The 14,771-nt window shown below is 40.5% G+C and overlaps 1 protein-coding gene across 1 annotated transcript in view; it reads left to right on the forward strand.

Moving 5' to 3' along the window:
* Positions 1-13,853, forward strand: part of cnmd (chondromodulin) — a 48,116-nt gene extending 34,263 nt beyond the window's left edge. The window contains exon 7 of the mRNA XM_055637401.1: positions 13,275-13,853. Within this exon, the coding sequence (XP_055493376.1) occupies positions 13,275-13,499 (225 nt within the window). The 3' untranslated portion in view covers positions 13,500-13,853. The remainder of the gene's footprint in view (positions 1-13,274) is intronic.
* Positions 13,854-14,771: the final 918 nt, after the last annotated feature.

The following is a 14,771-nucleotide window of genomic DNA, read 5'->3' on the forward strand; positions in this document are numbered from 1 at the left end:
TCATGAGAAGAATAGATTGGGTAGAAGCACATAGTCTTTTACCCAGAGCAGGGAAATCAAGGACCAGAGGACATAAGTTCAAGGTGAAGAGGAAGATATTTAATAGGAATCCGAGGGGTAATGTTTTCATACAAAGGGTGGTGCGTGTATAGAACAAGCTGCCAGAGGAGGTGGTTGAGGTTTGGACTAACACATCGTTTAAGAAACAGTTGTTCAGGTACATGGATAGGACAGGATTGGAGGGTTATGGACCAAGTGCAGGCAAGTGGGACTAGGGTAGCTGGGACATTGTTGGCCAGTGTGGGCGGGTTGGGCCATAGGACCTGTTTCCACACTGTTTCACTCTATGACTCTAAGTACTGGGTTGAGTTACCAATCAAGTAGCCTTTGCCATGGATGATACAAACATACCTAGAGTAGTGTTTAAGAAGGATGCTGGAAAATCGAAGGTACACAAAAAAGCTGGAGAAACTCAGCGGGTGCAGCAGCATCTAAGGAGCGAAGGAAATAGGCAATGTTTCGGGCTGAAACCCTTCTTCAGACCTAGAGCAGTTGGAATTGCACTCAACCTGACAAATGGAAGGTATTCGATTGCATTTTGATTGATGCCCTAAAGCTTTTAGAAATAAGGAGATGAATCATTTTGCAGGTTATCTAACCTCTGACTTTTATGGTTGTTGTATTTTTGCACTTGTTCAGTTAGATCATTTGGTCCATTGCAAAATATTCAAGGTTTGAGAATGGTAAGGGTATTGAATATCAAGGAGGTGATTTTTATGTCAGAGTTTTGCATTCATAGGGTTATGCAGCATGGAAACAGGCCCTTCAGCCCAACTCATCCATGCTGACCAGGATTCTTATCTGAGCTAATGACATTTGCCTGCATTTGGCCTCGATCCCTTGTAATGGTTTCTTATCTATATGCCTGGCCAAATGTGTTTTTAAATGTTGTAATTCTACCTACCTCTAACAACCTCCTCTGGCAGCTTGTTCCGTGTACCCCCACCACCCTCTGTGTGAAAAACATGCCCCTCGGATCGTCTTTAAATCTTTTATCTCTCACCTTAACTCCATGCCCTCTAGATTTGGATTTGACTAACGTGGAAAAAACTCAGTGACCATATGCACAATCCATGCCCCTCATGATTTTATAAATGTATTTAAGGTCACCTCTTAGGCAAGAGGCACGGAGGTTTGAGAACGCGTTCCTCCAGATTCAGGGGCAGTTTCTTGCAACTGTAGCTGTCATAAGACAACTGAACCATCCTCTCACCAGCTAGAGTGCAGTCTTGACCTTCCATCTACCTTATTGTGGATCTTTGAACTATCTTAGTCAGACTTTTTCTTGCACCAAATGTTGTACCCTTTATCCTTTATCAGTGCACTGTGGACAGCTGATTGTAATTACACTAAATTTGGAATTGTCTGCAGATTTACTAAAATGCCATCTACATTCTCATCCAAATCATTAATATACATGACAAACAACAGGGGACCCAGCACTGATCCCTGAAGCACACCGTTGGATAAGGGCCTCCAATATGAAAAGCACCTCTCAATGTTACTCTACCTACCACCGTTAATTTTGTATCCAATTTGCTATCTCACCTTTGATCTAATATATTCCATCAGGGTGGTACAGCTGATGAGAGCAGTTGCCCCACAGTGCCAGAGTCCCCGGTTCAACCCTGACCTCAGGTGCTGTCTGTGCGGAGTCTGCACATTCTCCCTGTGACTGTGTGGGTTTTGTGCAAATTGGATAGAAAATTAACTATAATGGGAGACCCTAACAGGAAAATCCAGCGGCGACCAGAACATGGTACGACTCTTTGGGCGACTACTCACGACCATACAGGCTTCACCCCACGACATGTCGCCAGTAAGGTCATGAGTAGTCTCCTCAGTCGCCCACAGAGTCGTAACGGCTTTCTGGTTGCTGCTGAATTTTTAACATGTTGAAAATTTTTGCTAACCTGCAACGACCTATGACAGGTGCCGGCAGTCGCCGAAAAAGTTGTGTAAGTGGGACAGGCCCATAATTGTGTCCTTTGACAGATAAGCACATGTATTTTTTTGTCCCTGTACAGGGGATAGACCCTGCATGCAGTTCCCTTGTAAACCGTTTATTAATTTTAAATATTCCTAATGCGTTAACTCTGAATCATTTGGGCAGGATTTAATTGCTAAAGTCTATTTCCAGCCCTTGTTTTTTTACAATCCAAAAATCATACCCATGACAATATGTAACTGACAATTGAGTGATGTAACTTTCTCTTTTGATTCTTTTATTTTCATTGTGAAAATGCTCTGGAACCACAAGTAGTCCAATATTAATGTTTGATGTGCAACCATTAGTGTGACAATGACAATTTAGTTGAGGAAAAAAGTTTAATTTTTTTTTCCCGTTTAGAAATACAGCATGGAAGCAAGCCCTCTGGCCCATTAAGTTCATGCTGACCCATTGATTAACTGATCACACTAGGTCTATATTCCACTTTCTCATCCACTCCCCACATATTAGCGTCAATTTTTGTTTTTACTGGGGCCAATTAACCTGAAAACCCACTTGTCTTTGCGATGTGAGAGGAAACCAAAGTACCCTGAGAAAACCCACAAGGTCATAGGGAGAATGTGCAAACTCCATAAAGAGAGCAGCCAAGCTCAGGATCAAACCTGGGTCTCTGGCGCTGTGAGGCAGCACCACTGTGATTTGAGATTATCAGCATTCTAAAGGGTCTTTCTCAAACTTACACTTTCAAACAACTGTCGGAGATAGGAGTAAACATATCTTAGCTTCCAGTTTTTTATGTGTTGATATAATCTACAGTGACATTGTAAGGGTCCAGAAGACAAATCCGTGTTTGTATATATAAATGCCCTCAGATCTCCTTTCAGGTTATGGCCTGTTTGAAATGTTCAGCATTGACATTAGGATCCCCCCAGGATCTATAGTTGGAATTTTCAGTCCATTTCAGTCAGTCTGGGTTCACCATGAATTATGCATTCTTCCTCAAGGATTTTTATTAACTAAGAGCAACAACAGAGATATTATAGAATAAATTACTTTGGAATCTCCATAAGGAACCTGTTGCGACCACTGTTTATAATCTGTCATTACTTGTTTGGCCTTTATTGTGCCTTTTGGTCAATTGAGGAAGAGGATATTTGAAGATCAAGATCTCAGATCTGTCACAAATTCGTTGTCTACCTAGAGCAGTGAGTCCTGCCTTTCCTTCTGCTTCTGAGACATTGCGTACCTGCAGCTGGCATCATGCATCATTGGGAAATTACCACCTATGCTTTGCCTGTAAAATCCCTCAATTTCACTGGAAGGAAAAACAATGTCAGTGTCCATTCTCAGGCCAACAACACTGGGACTGAGGACCAGCTGGCCACGTTTGGGTGGCAACATCATTGCACACCTAATGCCAGTATCTCGAAGCAGATACTCTGTTCTGACCCTTGCAATGGGTGGAGATTACCAGGTGACAGAGAAACAGTCCCAAAGAAGCACTGAGTGTTTCTTTCAAGAACTGCAACATCCCCAATGACTCCAATGACCCTTGGCACTTAATGGGGAAGCTGCTTTCAGGATAGCATGGAGAACCTTTGAGCCATGTATTGGGACCACCCAGAAAGCCTGCGACAGAGCACACCACTGCACAAACTAACCACACGCCCTCTTGTGTTGACCACCACCTAAGAATCTGTAAAACCAGATTAGATGCAATTCATCCTCAATCCTGATTGACTGCCAAGAATGGAGAAGAATACTTTCCACAGGAGACATTTGCAAAGTTGGAAAATGTAGCTTTGAATGCATAATTTGAAAATAATAAAGCTCTCTCGCTGCTCATCTCTCAGATCCACAGAGAACAACTTTTTCAAAAGATGCTGGTGAGGGATATACAAAAAAAAGCAATAATGTACCTGCTGATAGACACAAATTGCTGGAGTAACTCAGCGGGACAGGAAGCATCTCTGGAGAGAAGGAATGGGTGAAGTTTCGTGTCGAGACCTTTCTTCAGTCTTGACCCGAAGCATCATCCATTCCTTCTTTCCAGAGACGCTGCCTGTCCCGTTCAGTTACTCCAGAATTTTGTGTCTAACGTTGATTTAAACCGGCATATGCAGTTCTTTCCTACACATGTACTTGCTGATCTTGGTGTGACCATCTCTCTGCAAGGATTTTCCTCTGTCCTCACCTCAATAACTAAATCTGACCGGTGAGTTTTCCTGAAACAGGAACCATGTTACAATGCAATGAAACAACATGTGGAGTCAACAGGGTTAATCAATGAAACCCAGAAACATTCTGTTGAAAAGGAAAAGCTTTATTTTAACATTGTAATACTATCAAATTACACAGGTCACTGCTTCAAAATGTTCTGCCAAAATAATGTTCAAACAATATCTATAATGCTTACAATTATGTTTCCAAATACATTTGAATATCAGTCCACAATATAAATTTGCGTAATATCAGTAAAGTGACAATTCAAATCATACATCATAACATTTTCAAAAGCAATTTCAGCGACCATAAACATCAAAATGCCATTGGGTCTACCAGACTCTGAAACTAGAGTATAAAAACGTAAATGTTGCAATGGGAGCAGGCCCCAGTGTTTTAGGCGGCAGCACTGAGAATGTTATTAGCATCTTGAGAGCAAGGTTTCAACTAATTATACTCTTTTATCAAAATTGTTAATGTTACGGTGTTCATGTTACCGCATTAGAAATGTTTTAAATGCAAACAAGTGCCTGGGTGGCACATCAGGGTTAGGTTCACACACAACCCATTCTCCTCTGAAATGGCTTCTTGCAATCACTGACCAAGTCCACGGGTTAAATATCTCTTTTGGTCTTCGACAAGGGCAAAAATGAGAATTCTGAAGGTTACTTATTCGGAATGGACATTAGTTCATGAAATCATCCCACTCATAATCCACTCAGGAAAGTGTAAGTCAAGTGGAGTGGGATGCAGAAGGCTACATTAGTGCAGTCAATATTATCCTGCAAGTCCAAGTTACATAAATCATTTTAATATTCATCATTGATCATTCTTAGCAAGAAGTTTAAAACACATTTTAGGATTACGCACAAGAATAGTCTGTGTTTTGAAATATTTCAATGGTGATAAATATAATTTGATTAATATCTGAGTTATATGACTGAATCATTATGGTATTTCAGTGTAGTTATGAATGTATTTATTTGTTGTTGCACAGATAAGGTACTGTCTAATGAAGGGTTAGTAATTGTACTTATGCATTAGGATTAGCTTGACAAGTTAGATGTGGTGTCCTTATGGTAATGAGGGACAATGAATATGAAACATAATTGGTGCAATATTGTAGGAAACATCTTACATAGGCACGTACACACAAACTTGGGGCCATATTATATACTCGTTTTTTTTTACATCTTTCAGTGTGCTGTGACTATAATTTTAATTCAAAATCCCTATAGACGATGCCTTTGATTGTTGTCTGCCAGGTTGTCATGGTAATGAAAAGAAAATTGACAGAGGAGTGGGCTTTGCAGCGTATTTTAGATGCACCTCTTAGGGGAGGTTTCTGTTGTGCTAAATGTAATGAAATTGTAGACCTATTTATAAAAGAATAATGATTTTGTTACTCACAGCTCACAACAGAAAACATTCAGTTAATCAATCAACCAGTGCCCTTTCTACTCTTCCTGGACATAGATGGCACCTGACCTAATTCTATCCTGCTGATAAAGAAAAGATAGACCTGAAATTAGCGTTTGAGAGAAAAAGGGACTTAAATATGGAAAGTTTTTTAAGAAGCACTCACTATTATACCAATGCAGTCTATCATTCAGATCTCAAATGTGCCAAGCACTATAATTGATTCTCTCATAAATAATTGAAATGACAGTTCCAGCATTGGGCAGTGCATATCAAGAGCTGATAAGGCTGACAGTAAAACTATTCTTGCTTCAGATAATGTACATTTGGTATGAAAATGACTTGAATTAAAATTACTATAATGGTAATGCTGAATATTTACATAGATTTAGTCTGCATTCCTCATCTCCATTAAAATCTCCAGCGATATTTTATCTGTTTTTCCAGTTGCCTCAAGATGCGTTTAGTGTTTTGGTCTATTTATTAATTCATAACTTTCAATATCCAGTTTAGTATTTGTTAATCTTGTCTGAGTTGGTAGTAAGGCTTGAATGCTTTTTAAGCAATAATGTAATGCAATTGATTGATATTTATTAACTGGGAGGAAAGCTAATATATAATTCTGTGTACGTTTAACTCTGGTGACATTTACATATAAAGTTCATATTATAAAACAAAATTGGTGCACTATTTACTACATTTAAATCATCTTGCTTCTCTTGATTTACTTTGATTGCAGTCAACCATGAGCCTTCATGATGGATCATGATCTTTTCTGTATTGTCAGTCAATGTGAGATTTTGTTTCTTGGATTACTCCTCTCAGAAGTATTTGTACATACATTGATCATGAAAGCAGGCACGTGCCTTCAGGGTAGGCAAGGTAGGACTGCCTACCCTGACTAAAATTATAACATGGTAATTACTAAATATATATGGTAAAGGCATGGGAGAATTATGCCTATCTAAAAGATCGATCTCTTCGGTAGGCATAATTCTCCGTGCCTTTCATCCGCAGCACTTGCAACACGTGAAGGTCTGTGCAGCCCACGTGCCGTCAGCGCTGCTTGAAGTCATCAATGACAAGCGGGGCTGAAGGCAGCTAAAATTCTGCCTTTGCAGTACTGCGCATGCGCAGCAGCCTACTGTGTATGCGCAGCGCAAGTTTCTTGGTGGGTTTTTCAAATATGGATTGCCATTATCTTAAGCATATTTTAAGAAACAAAGAGAGAAGAATGGAATTTGTGTACTGATAATGTGATAAGTACATCTCTTGGTGCTATATGATTTCAAATACCGTATTTCCCGGGGGAGAGAGAGTTCTTTTCACAGCGTTTGGGGAGTCTGGCCAGTGGTAAAGTTGCGGGGAGGGTAGGAGCGTTGTGAAGGAGGGGATCGGGATCATGCCAGTAACCCACTTGCGATGCTCCTTGCACGGAGCCACCACATTGAGGCCGGGGAGGGAAGCAGCTTGGGTGGCTGTGAGTGGTCGCAGGGCCGGACAGCGGAACCGGCCGCCACCACAGCTCCTTCTGTCAGCTCCCGTTCACCTCTGGCAGCTCTCCATCTGAAAACCTCTCTCCTGCCGCTCCCGGCCTCACTCATGTCAGCCGCTTCCCGCAAATCCTTAAATTCCGACAGCGAGATTGAGGTTACTCGGCTGTGTGAATTTCAGGATTTGCGGGAAGCGGCTGCCATGAGCGAAGCCGGCGAGCGGCAGGTGAGAGGTGTTCATACAGGGAGCACTGCCAGAGGTGAGCGGGCCGGCAGAAGGCGCTGAAGTGGCGGCCAGTTCTACTTTCGGGACACGGTGGCCGCTTGCAGCCACAATGCGGTGGCTCCACGCCCAGAACGCCGCACCAGTGGTGAGTGAGTGAGTTACTGTCATGATCCCCGACCCCCTCCTTCTTAACACTCCTACCCTCCCCTCAACTTTACCCCTGGTCAGACTCTCCACACGCTGTGAAAAGAACTCACCCCCCAATTGGTCCCTTGAACAAGTTTTGTCATTCAATAAGATGACAACTGATTCAACTTGTCCCGGTGTGCTCCCGTTTTTCCCACAATCTCTCCACCTGCCATCACCCTCACCCCCCACCCATTCAATAATTCAGAATGAAGGAGACTTGGAAACCTTGGGCAAATTGAATTGTTCCCCTGTCCCACTTAGGAAACCTGAACGGAAACCTCTGGAGACTTTGCGCCCTCACCCAAGGTTTCCGTGCGCTTCCCGGAGGTTGCAGGTGGTTGCCGGAGGTTGCAGGTAGTGGAAGCAGGTAGGGAGACTGACAAAACCTCCGGGAACCACACGGAAACCTTGGGTGGGGCGCAAAGTCTCCAGAGGTTTCCGTTCAGGTTTCCTAAGTGGGACAGGGGCTTTAATGTCTTTATTTTTATTTTTTATTTTTTCGGAGAGAACAATCTGCGCATGCGCGGTTTAAGTTTTTTAATAAAAAAAGCCAACTGACTGCCTACCCTGAGTAATTACTTATGGCACGCGCCTGCATGAAAGGCAGTTAATGCCAATAATTTTTTGGATTATCACTTCCGTGATCCTGACATTGTTGTCAACGCTAGCATTAATTGCCCATTCCTGATTACTTTCATAAATTAGTCAATTCAAGTCACTTTTATTTATATAGCACATTTAAAAAACAACTTTTGTTGGCCAAAGTGCTTTACATTGGTGGAGGTACTAACGTTATACAGCAGTGGTTCATAGATTAAGTACATACATAAATACATACATATAGCCCTCAGTCAGAGGATGTCAAGAAAGGCTTGAGAGTAAAGATGAGTTTTAAGTCTCGATTTTAAGTCATGAATGTTCCTCTTAAGTTCTGCAGTCTATATTATTGGAATGTTTTGATACAAATGACTAGCTTGTTGGGCCATTCAAAAAACAACTAAGGGCCTGCCATTTAAGTATGAGAATGGGACCCACAAAGCCAGATATTTATAACAATCCAACAGCTGTATGGCCACTATATTTCCAGATTTTTAAAACGGGATACAAATTTTCAAGATTACGTTGAATTTTCAAGGGAATGGCAGATGGAATTTGATTCAGAAACGCAATGTATTTTGGGACATTAAGCTAGGGCAGGACATACACAGTGAATGCAGGGCACCATGGAGTTGAACAGACAGACCAAGGGATACAAGTACATTATTCCCTGTAAGTGGCCATACAGGTAGACATGGTGGCAAAGAAGGTATATGGCATCATCAGCTAAGGTATTGAGTACAAGAGTTGGGATATTGTGTTACCATTGTACAAAATGCTAGCCAAGCCACATTGGATATTGTGTGTATAACCAATGTTTTCAATGGTGTGCTCATTGACACACCACTGAAAAAATGTAAATACGCTAGGGAGGATGCAGAAAAGATTCACAAGGATGGTGCTTGAATAGGTGGGCTTGAGTTGTGGGTAGGTGATATTATAGAGGTATATAAAATTATAAGTAGCATCCATAGCCAGAGAGAGGTAGCCTAGAAATGGAGAAACAGTGCGGATGCTGGTATACCGAAAAATACACAAAATGGTGGAGTAACTCAGCTTCAGATTCAGATTCAGATTCAATTTTAATTGTCATTGTCGGTGTACAGTACAGAGACAATGAAATGCATTATCAGTCACTTGTCAATGCTTGTCAAATGCTTGTCAGTCAGCATCTGTGGAATACATGAATGGGTGACATTTCAGGTTGGGACCCTTCTTCAGACTGAGGAAACACATGTGTCTGTGGTAACAAGTCGGGGTCAGAACATGGCCCAAGAGCAGGGGAGCAGCAGGAGTCTGAAGAAGGATCCGGACAAGAAACATCATGTCCTCCAAAGATGCTGCCGAACCCGCTAAGTTACTCCAGCACATTGTGTCTTTATTTAGAGATAGCCAGAGTCTGTTTCCGATGGTAGGCACATCCAAAGCAAGAGGACATTGATTTAAGTTGAGAGGGAGTAGATTTAAAGTGGGCGCGAGGTATAAATCTTTCACACAAAGAGTAGTTGGTATCTAGAATGAGCTGCCAGAGGAAGTGGAGAAGGAAAGAACTGCAACAATATTTAAGAGGCATCTTAAGACAGATATTTCAATAGGCAGGGAATAGTGGGATGTGGAATTAGTACAGGCTCAAGGGAGTAGTAACCAGAGGCGTGATAGTCCAGACAGATTTGATAGGCCAGAGGGCTGGGTTTAATGCTGTACAACTCCATCACTCTGTGGTATGTTAATGTCTTTAAACCAGTGCACACCAAGACGCTGAACTAATGTTGCCCTCTTTGACACACTTCAGCTTTGCCCATGAATGCTATGCTCACTGCCATCCAAATGGCAAGGGCATTCTTAATGTTAACAGAACATTGGCCATCATATTGGCCATTTAATGAAGAATAAATACTCGAAATTTCTGAATGTTTAGCTTTCTGTTTAAAAAAATGTGGCTCTGAAAAATAGTTTAATCGGATTTGATATGAAATCTCTGCAGCATGAATTACCTCCCAGGTAGTTTATATATTTCTTGCCAGAATTTTAATTATGAACATACATTGATCAAAATTTCAACATGATAACACAATGGGGGGCATTCAGTCAATCATACTCGTTATTCAAAAGAACAACGCTATTTGTTTCTTTCTTTTGCCTTTTCATCAATGCCCAGTAATGTTGTTTTTCTATTCATGCTTACATCAAATTCCCTTTAGAAGATAATAATCATTGCAGATCATAATAATGTAATGAATAACAAAACCCCTCATCTCCCCTCTGGTTCTTTTGTCAATTATCTTAAATGTGTATTGTTTGATTACTGACCTGTCTTCTCATGGAAATCATTTCTCCCTCTCGACTCCATCGAAACACTTCATCATTTTAAAAGGTATAATTTGATTCCCATTCAGTGCAATCAGATTCTAAAGAAATTAGTTTTGTGTGTCAGGATATTTATGCCATCAGTGTATTTGCCCTTCAACTTTGTGAAACTTGACATTTTGTGTCCTTGTTATGAAACGTTAATAAGATGCATGTTAGCACACTGATGCAGTGATTGATTCAAATGTTCATCTGAATGAACTGCAATCTTAATCTCAGGAGACACGGGCTATAAAGTGTCATCAGAGATTATGGTTTTCATAACCTTTTCTATAAAATCTTTTCATCACAATGAAGGCAGGTTGTGCACTTAACACTATAAAATGTTGCCCGCTGAAATGAGTAGAATTGGAATTGCAGGTGCCCTGCAGAGCTGGGAAAGCAACAAAGAATATATTATCTACAGCACACAAGCCACAAAAATAAATACAGAAGATTCCTCCCCACCACACAACCCCCAGGAGAACTCACATTTATCCCACTGTTTAATAAGTTGTTATATAAAACAAGCTCAGGACATTGTAAATTATGGCTGACAATCAAAATGGTTTTTCATTCGTTTAGGGGCATTTATAATGGAAGGGCAGAATTTATTCTTGTGATTTCTAATGTATAGAAATATACTTAAGTGACACAGAGCTTGATTTGACACCTGCCTCTGAGTATAGAAGCTGGGATGTAATGTTAAAATTGTACAGGGCATTGGTGAGACCAAATCTGGAGTATGGTGTACAATTTTGGTCGCCCAATTATAGGAAGGATGTCAACAAAATAGAGAGAGTACAGAGGAGATTTACTAGAATGTTGCCTGGGTTTCAACAACTAAGTTACAGAGATAGGTTGAATAAGTTAGGTCTTTATTCTCTGGAGCGCAGAAGGTTAAGGGGGGACCTGATAGAGGTCTTTAAAATGATGAGAGGGATAGACAGAGTTGATGTGGACAAGCTTTTCCCTTTGAGAATAGGGAAGATTCAAACAAGAGGACATGACTTCAGAATTAAGGGACAGAAGTTTAGGGGTAATATGAGGGGGAACTTCTTTACGCAGAGAGTGGTGGCGGTGTGGAATGAGCTCCCAGTGGAAGTGGTGGAGGCAGGTTCATTAGTATCATTTAAAAATAAATTGGATAGGCATATGGATGAGAAGGGAATGGAGGGTTATGGTACGAATGCAGGCAGGTGGGACTAAGGGGAAAAAATTTGTTCGGCATGGACTTGTAGGGCCGAGATGGCCTGTTTCCGTGCTGTAATTGTTATATGGTTATATGGTTATAACACCAACAGAGATCTCAGCATAATGGTGGATGAATGTCAGTCTCCCATTCATTACTGGAAAACTTAGAAGATGCAAGTAGTAATCACCTGACCAAAGATCCCCGAATGTTGCAGGTCAAGAAAGAAATCTGCTGTAAAACTCACTTCCTGATATTTCAGGAACCAACGCACTATAATAATATTTAAAATTAACAATGAGAGTTGTACAGCACAAGAACAGACCCTTGAGCCCACCACATCCCTACTGGCTGTTGCACCCAAATATATTAATCCCATTTACCCACTTTAAATGAGTTTAGTGTGGACAACTTTCTTTGAGTTGTTGAGTTGTCCAAATGCTTCTTAAATGTTATGAGTGTATCTGACTCCACACCTCTTCAGGCAGTGAAGTAAAGATTATTTGAATTCACCACATTGTTTCAATTCCCATATTAGATCTAGGACTATTCTAACCCCCCCTCCCCCCAGTTCATTTTACATAGGTTGTTAATGACTCATTTTTTCCCACCGCTGTGGAATCATTTAGACGAAATGGAGTGATGAATGGTATAGAGAAACACCATGAAATGAGGGAAGACATAAACATTACAAAACATGGTTTCAGCATATAATGATGCAAAGTTCTGGAGTAACTCAGCGTGTCATCAACATCCCATGTTCTCCAGAGATGCTGCCTGATCCGCTGAGTTACTCTTGCACTTTATGTCGTTTTTGTGCAAACGAGCATACAATTCCTTATTTCTACGTTTCAGTGTATAACTTGTTAATTTTTCAATCTCACTCTGTTGCTCTGGAAAGAGCATTCAGGTGATGGCAAGAAGGATTAGGAAGCAGAGCAGGTGGGGGTGGAGGTGGTGAATGTGGAAATATGAAGAGTAGGTTTAGTGGTGAGAGATAAGAATGAATATACTTAAATTTTGGGCTACTCAATCCATTGGCCAGTTCAGTGCAGCATTGGTGGACTGAATCCTCTTGCACTGGGAGGGGATAGAGGGGCAAAGTAACGTACAGGTGAAAATGTAGCTGTGTTTTAAAATCCTGTACATGGACTACAGAAGAAATTCTGTGACACTAGTTCAAGTTTGTTACATTTGTTGTCACATGCACCAATTGGTACAGCGAGATTTGAGTTACCATACGGCCATTCTGTACGCTCTAGGCCACATTGATAATGTTCATGTCAAAATGGATAATAAAACAATTATAAATAGTATTTTCTTATTACTAAATACTCTATTAATTTGAGGTACATGAGCCACCACACCAGTACCTGATTGTTTATACATTGATAAAGGAAGATGTAATTCATAACAAAATCAGTTTGTGATATTTATACAGATCGGGAATCAATTATTAATTTTTCTTGTTTTGAAATAATGGGTGCTTTTACTATGAACTTAATTATTTGGAGAGGGATGATTTTCAAAGAAAAAGACATGACTTGCAACATTGAAATCTCTCTTTTGTCTTTCTAGAGGATCTTAGAAGGTGAAGGAGGCGCTATGAACTTTGACCCTATGCTGGATCACCTAGGAATCTGTTGTGCGGAGTGCAGACGCAGTTATTCCCATTGCCAGCGTATATGTGAACCCCTGCGCGGGTACATGCCATGGCCTTATAATTACCAAGGGTGTCGTGTCACTTGTCGACTGATTATGCCATGTACCTGGTGGGTAGGACGTATTCTTGGTTATTTGTAAGCTACTAATAAGTCACACGTTTCAAATATAATACAGCCCCGAGGAAATTAACTATTGCATATATAAACAGTCATTGTTAGAAAGAATGATCAGATTGTCGTACAAAGTGCCTTTATAACATTGAATATTAAAACACCTCAGTCTATGCCAATCTTTTTTTCTGCAATGTAATATAACTTGAGTTTAGGTTTAAAGTTGAATTGCTCCAAAGCAACCAAAGTGCATAAAGCCAAACCATATAATGCAATATAAAAATAAAAAGGATGAGCTTGTTTGTTTAGAAATTTGTGCAGATAATAATATAATATTGTGCAGAGCTTCGTAAATGTGCAATAAAGCATACAGTAGCATGTATGTGTGTTTAGATCTTTATTTGTACAGATAATATAACCGATTGGTGGTGTATATGTAGCTCTGGAATGAAAAGTCCCGTTTAATACAATAGTACTAGATGGCTAGGACTGTAAAATGTCTTCTCTTCTTAAGCTTCTTGAATTTAAAGTTTCCATTTATCAAAGAATGTTGTGCATATGTGTGCTCTCCAGTTAAAATATCCTAACCGTGTGTGGTGCCGGTATTTTTAAAAAATCAACTGAATTTCATAGGTTTTCTGGTAAATAAAATAAATAAATTTAAATGTAAGAATATGCCCTACTGGTTGTTAGTAACAAAAAAGTTTACACTTTTTATTTTAATTCCGTAACATTGATGGCACAAGGGTTTGATGATCCCATCACTCATGCTAAGCACTGGATAATATTCTGGTTTATTGAACAAACTTTTGTAAAGGTGGGAGGAAATATTGGAGGCAGTGGAAACATGAAATGCTCCTTGGCATTCATTCTGAGTGGAATTGTTCGAAGGTAGACAGGAAATAGATTGTTCACAGCTTATTTAACCAGAATATTACACAAAACAAACTCCCTTCTATTGACTCCATTTATACCTCACGCTGTCTTGGCAAGGCCGAGTCACACCCTGGCCACTCCCTCTTCTCGCCTCTCCCATCAGGCAAAAGGTATTGGTGTGAAAACGCACACCTCCAGATTCAGGGGCAGTATCTTCCCAGCTGTTATTAGGCAATCATCCTATCGCAACCAGAGAGCAGTGCTGAACTACTATCTACCTCATTGGAGACCTTCAGACTTTCCTTGATTGGACTTTGCTGGCTTTACCTTGCACTAAACTTTATTCCCTTATCAGGCAATTTATACCCTGTAAATGGCTCAATTGTAATCATGTATTGTCTGTCTGCTGACTGGTTAGCACGTA

The sequence above is a fragment of the Leucoraja erinacea genome, chromosome 6, assembly GCF_028641065.1.
Source record: "Leucoraja erinacea ecotype New England chromosome 6, Leri_hhj_1, whole genome shotgun sequence".
NCBI lineage: Eukaryota > Metazoa > Chordata > Chondrichthyes > Rajiformes > Rajidae > Leucoraja > Leucoraja erinaceus.